This window comes from Copidosoma floridanum, unplaced genomic scaffold (genome assembly GCF_036245765.1).
Source record: "Copidosoma floridanum isolate Cflo_tuat_1 unplaced genomic scaffold, Cflo_Japanese_pri ptg000006l, whole genome shotgun sequence".
NCBI classification, from domain to species: domain Eukaryota; kingdom Metazoa; phylum Arthropoda; class Insecta; order Hymenoptera; family Encyrtidae; genus Copidosoma; species Copidosoma floridanum.
The window spans coordinates 23,885,899-23,893,527 of NW_028321883.1; the positions used below are offsets into that span (position 1 = coordinate 23,885,899).

General features: G+C 44.3%; 1 protein-coding gene across 1 annotated transcript; it reads right to left on the reverse strand.

Annotated features, from left to right (window-relative positions):
• Positions 1–1,145: 1,145 nt before the first annotated feature.
• Positions 1,146–6,783, reverse strand: LOC106640294 (L-lactate dehydrogenase). The gene is made up of 6 exons (XM_014354276.2): positions 6,604–6,783; positions 4,277–4,394; positions 3,643–3,807; positions 3,136–3,309; positions 2,439–2,680; positions 1,146–1,325 (listed from the first exon to the last, which is right to left on the reverse strand). Exons 1-6 carry the CDS (start codon positions 6,781–6,783, stop codon positions 1,146–1,148), a joined length of 1,059 nt encoding a protein of 352 aa, XP_014209762.2.
• Positions 6,784–7,629: the final 846 nt, after the last annotated feature.

Consider the following 7,629-nt stretch of genomic DNA (forward strand, 5'->3'; position numbering starts at 1 on the left):
AAACATCGCGGTGTGCTGCGAGAAAATTGAATTTTTCATTTTCGTGCACTCACCGCCATCACCCTCCGCGAATGACTTTTACCGAGAGCCGGTGTCCTCTGTATACGCAGCTCTAAGCTGTGCGTACATCATTTTGTGTCCGAGCAAATGGTTTTTTTTTTTTTTTTTTCCCTCATGCGTGCATACCGCAGTGCGGAAAATATTTTCCATCCACTCGTGAGAGGAATTATTCGATGATGCTCGCGCGTGCGATAATCTCAGGTCGAAAGCCGGTTGCTCTCAACGGGACACGCGTTTATGGCTTAATGTTTAATAATAAAAAGGCTCTCGTGCATGTTTTTTTTTTTTTTTTTTTGTACTGCAAATTTTATTCATCCTCACCCTTGACTGACAATTTGGTTTTTTTTTTTTTCATCCTCACACAAAACAAACAAACTCCCGATAAACAAAAATGTCAACGTCTACCTCTGTACACTTATGTTTTTTTTTTTGTCACAAATAAAAAGAAGGTCCACCCCGCACGCGTGGTAGGCTGACTTAAAAACAAAAACAAAAAAAATATTGTCCCCGAGGCTTTCCGTGCACTTCTTCACGGTGCGACGTGATTGAAACATTTTTATTGATCTTTCGGCTTATAATAAGCAGCTTTCGAGGCCGAGGGAGGAGATATACGTGTACCGAACGGGGAAAGAAAGAAGAAGGAAAAAAAAAAAAAAAGTATCGAGCCGTGTATCACGGGTGCAAAGGGAAGTGGGTGTATATATATACATGTACGTACATATTACAGAGAGAGCAGAGTAGTAGGTGTCGGAGTTATTATTCCGTCAGGGGTGGAGGTGTCGGCTGAAACAAATGCGTGTGTATATGTATGTATACACCTATGTGTGTAGGCACAAGGGAGGGTTGTAGGTAAGTGTTTCGTCTGATTTTGCCAACGGCACAGCAGGCGCCCCCGGCTGCTGTATCGCCATTGCCCTTATGTCGCTACACCCGGGACAAGAGAATAAAGGAAGGCCACGCTGGCACGCGCCAACCCACCCACCCTCGTACCATATAATATACTACGCGCAATATAAGTATATATATATGTATATGTATGTATGTATACGTGTGTAGAGGGGGATGAGGAAAAAGTGCTCGGATGACTACTGCTCGAGCTGGTCGAAGATGAACTTTTGGGCTTCGTAGATGGTGCGGGAGGAGCGGGTCGTCAGCTCTTGCTCTTCCGGTGTGTACAGATGTCGCATGTAGGACAGCACCCCGGCACGCCCGACCACGCACGGAAGCGACATGAACACATCCTTCTCCAGACCGTGTCGACAGCCCTGTACGTACAACCCGACGACGGGGGCACAGAGAGAGAGAGAGTTAACGGAGAGTCCAAAATTTGAAAACTAATATTACACGTAATATATAATAATAATAATAATACACGAGCCGACAGTCGCTCTATTCTTTACACATATTTTTCCTCCCCCCATTTTTTTTTTTTTTTTTTTTTTGGTCCTCTCCCTCTCTTGTCTGCTCTGGTCTTCGTTATGGCATAGTCTCTGGTTTTTTTCACATCGCACATGCTTAAACTCCTCTTCCTTCCTTTTAACAAGTGCACCATCCCCACCCCATCCCGGCCTTAATGGTTCATCGCATTAGTCGAGCCGATAAGTGCTGCTCCTCTCGCGAGCACCTAATGGCCCTTTATTTTAGGTTTTCACTTTCCGAGTTTCACACGTACTTTGGCTATATTTACATGCCCTACAGCAATGGCATTTTCGAGTATGCACGTAAATATGTATATGTTTATCGTATATATAGGCCTCACGAGTTTGGATGTACATTTTTTAAAATGCCACGTATATGCTTTTTTTTTTTTTTTTTTTTTTTTTTTTTTTGTTTTTTGCCACAAGTGACGAAAACACATGCCAACGATTAATCTTACTCTTTTCTCACGTTATTACATCGAATAGGTATATAATGTGTAATCCTACCATACAGTGAAATAACGACATCAAGACAATGGCTCGGGGATAAGTTAGATTAGAGTAATCTTCTTATCGTAAGTATAATTTACGAGCCACGCGTCGCACACGTATTTTTTTTCCTTCCCGAATCTCGTATGGGTGTGTGTTATATGTACGAAATGACGCGTATAATAAAATTGAACGACGTGGGTGCGAGGAAGAACTCTACACATGTATACGTGTATGTGGAGCAAATTCGCGTCAAAAAAAAAAAAAAAAAAAAAAAAAAAATAGTAATGGTAGCATTAATTTTGCCCTCAAAGACGAAGGAGAAAAAAAAAAAAATAAAACCAAACGGAAGGACGGCATTTGTTTTCTTACTTGCACACAATGGCAATGACAGCAGAGAGCAAGACAAGGAGGGAGGGAGGGACACGATACCACCCGGCACGCGTACAAGGTGACGAATAAATAATGAACCTTAACGAAAGTCGAGACGGTCATGCAGGCGCACGTGTTGCGTAAAATAGCGTCGATGATTTCGCAGGTGCAGATGGCCGCGGCCCAACAGTGATGGCCCTTGCGCATGATCATGTCCTTGCTACAATTGACGACCTTCGTATGCAAAGTGTCCCAACGCTCGGGATCGTTTTTCCCGCCAATGTCCTTATCGATGTCCTTGAGCCTCATATTCATCACCGACATCGACGACCATATTGGGACTGCAACGACACCCCCGCTGTTTGCATTATTCAACTCTCTCATTCCCTCCGCTGATGTATACTTACTCGGCCTTTTGCGACTCTCCTTTTTTTTTCCCCCTTCCTTTTGTTTGGAAGCGGAGCCTCGATCCGATAACCCTTCCCCCCTTACTTCAAAGTACAACGTAATTGTCTCACTTTTAAAGTAAATTAATGCACGTGCACGACAAGTGAATTTAAATGGATGAAAAAAAGTGCATCTTTCACGAAGGAAAAAAAAAAAAAAAGAGTCAAATACACCAAATACTTTGGTAGAGTCGAGGAAAGGCACGAGTATAATATAGGTAAAACTTGTGAATACGTGGGCTAAACACTTGATGGGATGCAAGAAAAAAAAAAGAAGCGAGCAATCCTCCGGATGGTAATTCGAGGAGACTAATGGATAGGGGAGAGTATACGTGAGGTATCGGTGTTACCGGAAGTCGGGCCGCTCTCGCCGATGACTAGCGACTGGACGGACGCTGGCGAGAGGCCCAACTCTTTGGAGACCATGTGCTGGAGCCGACAGTTGTCCAGCAACGTGCCCAAACCGATGACGCGATTAGGCGGGAAACCCGACAGCTTCATGGCGACGTACGACAATATGTCCACTGGTCCCAGACACACGGAAAACAGAGGACACAACACAATATAATGCATTATATATACATATACATATATATGTGGACCATTGCCGAAGACGATGGCTGCATTATAATATTGTAATGTGCGTGTGTGTATGCCACGAGGGAGTGACGCGACGGACCACCGTCTAATCTGCTCCTCTCGAGAGATATTATCGTCGCGCGTGTGGTTACTTTAGGCCCCGTCCGTCTTGCTCTCCCGTCACATATAATGGTCAGATGGCTCCAATCACATTAAGATTGATGACGGGGGTATTGGTATATATGTATATACATAGGTGGAGTTTAGCGACGACGAACCTGGACTGCTCGTGACGATGAGCACGCTGTTGGGCGCGTACTTTGTCACGCACGGCACGACGCACTTGAAAAGCAGGACGTTCTTCTCGAGGTCCGAGTACTGGTCGGGCACTTGCCGGCCCACCGTTATGACGCACACCGCCGCGTCCCTGGCCCCCGCGAAATCTGCGAAAATCACACCGCACCAAAAGCTTTCTTTCTTTCTTTCTTTGTGTTATTTTTTGCAGCGGTGCCTGAAAATCATTCGAGGTCGCCCCGCGTCCCAATTAAAATATCAATGGGGAGCCTACGAGGAGAGTGGCAGGGAGGGGGGAAGGTTGATCGCCCTTTTTTTTTGCATTTTTCATTTTCCCGAGGCTACATTATGGGGGAGCGCGTGCGTGGCCCATTCTTCTCCCGGCAAATGACGGATAATCCAATAACTCACGCGTCACCGGCAAAAGGCCGCTCGGCGCTGTTGCTCCTGATTGTGTATTCGTTAAAAAAAAAAAAAAAAAAAAAAAAAAAAAAAAAAGCAAGCGTTAATATGCAAATGTCGCCGTGTAAAACGATTTTTCGGGATATGCGGCACGGATGAGCGAGCGGGGGCCCATGTATACGAAAAGTATATGTATACATCATGTTACCATAGTACCTTTGGTCCCGCGGATTTTTGGGCTGCCCAGGAACACGGCCGCGTGCGCCATGTCCTCGGCGTGGGCCCTCGCCACTTCCTCGTCCTCGTCGATGAACACCACCTCAGCTGCCAGTCTCTGCAACGATACCACGTATTTTTACATTATTTACGCTACAATATACCCTTCTTGTTTCCCCATCTCATTAACCCTTTTTTTTGTTCGTAATTTGTAAAATGTATGATACGTGGGTGTACAAATAATAGCTTAGCGCCAAGGAAAAGGAGCTGGAGGTGGATTTCCCGGGCGTATCGTATGAGCCACAATTTAATGAACGACGGGAAATTTGATCTGGTAAATGACCGGCTCAGTCGGGTCGACCTGACAGCTGCATCATCATTATAATCATCCCCTGCATCATCTACACAGACGCGAATATTCGCGTTCTCACGTAACTCGCACGTGCAGGGCGCGTGTGCACAAAACGCGGAGAGAGAAGAAAAAAAGGGAAACTAAGCCTAACAATATAATGGGCGCTTTCTAAGTGTACATGCGCGTGTGTGTACAACCTGCAGCGTCGCGGCCGGTGCGACGTCTTTGTCGGCAGCTTTGGGCGACGACGGTGTGTGTAACCATATACCCACTCTCTCTCTCTCTCTTTGGGCAAAGCAACGGGCTCGCGCTGAATGTTCTCCTCTCGCGTATAACTCATCCCTGAATAATTGAGGAGCTGGAAACGAAAAGGGCGCATAAGTTGAGAAACACGTAAAAGTATTGTCCAAGGAGAAAATTTTTCAAACTCACCATATCGATTTTTAAAAAATACTAGCTTGTATAGAATGAAAATCCACACCTTTTTTACATTTACAACTTTTTGAATCAAGTCGTACTTTTTGAGATAAGAAATAAAAACCGCATTTCTTGAAAACTCAAATTCAATCACTTTTAAAAACATAAATTGCTGTTTCTCAGTCAATTATGATCGAAATCGTTTGAAATTTAGTACGGGTACGTGGAATGCCTCAGCGCTGGCGATGAATTAATCAGATTTAGTTGAATTTTTTATAATTAATTATTATTTAATTAGAAGTAGGTAGTGCACGGATTACGAAGGTTGTCAACTTCAATGAAATAAATTGTGCAGGAAAGTTTCAGCTTGACAAAACTTTCAGCGACAAAGTTGTTCCTCAATATTCGAAGAAGTTTTCCTAAAAGTTTCAAATCGATTTATCAAAAAACAGCCGAGATAGAAAACTTTTTGTAACAACGTGCACGGATGGTAGGCAATAAGCTGTCACCGGCATGCAGCAGACGGCCTAACCTATGATGGTGTTGTTGAGCTGGGCGACCGCCGTGGCTCAGTTATTGTCAGCTGTGCACGTTCTATTTATACAAAAATCTCTATCTCGGCTGTTTTTTGATAAATCGATTTGAAACTTTTAGGAAAACTTCTTCGAATATTGAGGAACAACTTTGTCGCTGAAAGTTTTGTCAAGCTGAAACTTTCCCGCACAATTTATTTCATTGAAGTTGACAACCTTCGTAATCCGTGCACTACCTACTTCTAATTAAATAATAATTAATTATAAAAAATTCAACTAAATCTGATTAATTCATCGCCAGCGCTGAGGCATTCCACGTACCCGTACTAAATTTCAAACGATTTCGATCATAATTGACTGAGAAACAGCAATTTATGTTTTTAAAAGTGATTGAATTTGAGTTTTCAAGAAATGCGGTTTTTATTTCTTATCTCAAAAAGTACGACTTGATTCAAAAAGTTGTAAATGTAAAAAAGGTGTGGATTTTCATTCTATACAAGCTAGTATTTTTTAAAAATCGATATGGTGAGTTTGAAAAATTTTCTCCTTGGACAATACTTTTACGTGTTTCTCAACTTATGCGCCCTTTTCGTTTCCAGCTCCTCAATTACACGTCCGGAGTCTGCGAGAGAGCCCAGCTAAGAGGGCCCTCACTTTTTTTTCGAGATGTGTTTTTCGGAGAGCCGCCAGTCCGGCCGGTCTCCTCTTCTCTCGTGCTCTCGCATTCCAGCTCCCTTTCTTTTATCTTTCTCTCCCCCATCCCGCGAACGCGACACGCGCAGTAATGCGAGTACACACCCATACGCGTGGCAGTTACGCGACGCGCCCTACTATATTTTTATATACTAGGTATATTTTTGAAAAAGTGTACATGGAAGGCTCGTGCGTTATCCAGCGAAATGCAAGAAAAATTGTCCGTATCCGTTTTTAGTGAAAAAAAAAAAAAAAAAAAAAAAAAAAAAATGGGGGTATCCGAGGTGCGATGGGGGAGGGTGAGAGAAAAGGGTGCACGAGCCAAAATTAACCTTAAAGAGAACACTGATGCCGACGGCCACGCCAACGGGACCACAGCCGACGATGGCGATTTTGGTGCGCTCTCCTCCGTCGCTCGAGCAAGAATCGACCGGCTTGGACAGCAAAAACTTGGCCGTACTACCGCCGACCTTTTCCAGGGCTGTTGCATTTTCTTGCGACTCATCCATCATTCATTGGACGGAGAACGGGGTCTAGTCTCGACACTCGTAGTACTTTTTTTTTTTTTTTTTTTTGTCCCCTCCTCGTCTATCCGAAACAGCCGCGCGTTTCCGGGTGATTATTACCGATTTCTCGGAGAGGCCGCACCGTTTTTTTTTTTTTTTTTTTTTTTTTTTCAGCTTTAAATATAACCCGTTGAAAAAAGTGAGCGCGGTATACACGCGGAGAAATTCCACACCCGTGGCAGAAGGGAGACTGAAAAAAAAACACCAACGCAACGTATACACACACCGGCGCGCTCATCTGTTTTAATCGCGGAGAGGTTACATTACGCACCCTCTCGCCGAGTGGGTAATTTTTGTGCATTTTTCTCTTAATTAAAACGAGCGTGGGCAGGTAGGCCACGCATTGTCGCTGCCTCCGCGCGCATTTAATTTAATAATGTCCTCATGAAGGTACATCAGTCACACCCGTGCGTGCGAGGCGCACCGATTTCACGTCAGATTCGTTTGATCATTTGTCGCTCCCTGGGCGCCAATGGGAGTGCAAGAGAGTCAGACAGGCGTGATGCTCGCCGAGTATCAGATAAGCTTTGATTCTGAAAACGCGGTTTGTAAAAATGGCATCGAAATTCATTAAAACGAGCGCGAGAGAAAAAGGAGCAATGGAGAGAGAGAGAGAGAGAGAGAGGAAGGAGCAAGCAGTCTTTAGGTCGTAAACACTCGGTCCTACAATTAATTATCAACTTGTCACTCGGCTATCGCCTCCAATCAGTCTCCCGTTTCAGAGAAAAACAGCAAGAGCAACCCAAGGTATGGGTGTACATGCAATGTACGTGCGTGCAAGGAGCAGGTCCC

Excerpts from the sequence above, each read along its gene's own strand:
- LOC106640294 (XM_014354276.2), bottom strand. The coding sequence starts at position 6,783 with ATGATGGATGAGTCGCAAGAAAATGCAACAGCCCTGGAAAAGGTCGGC. Across the intron at positions 3,808-4,276 it reads AAAAATCCGCGGGACCAAAG|ATTTCGCGGGGGCCAGGGAC; the intron begins GTACTATGGTAA and ends TGATTTTCGCAG. Across the intron at positions 3,310-3,642 it reads CATCGTCACGAGCAGTCCAG|TGGACATATTGTCGTACGTC; the intron begins GTTCGTCGTCGC and ends GTCTGGGACCAG.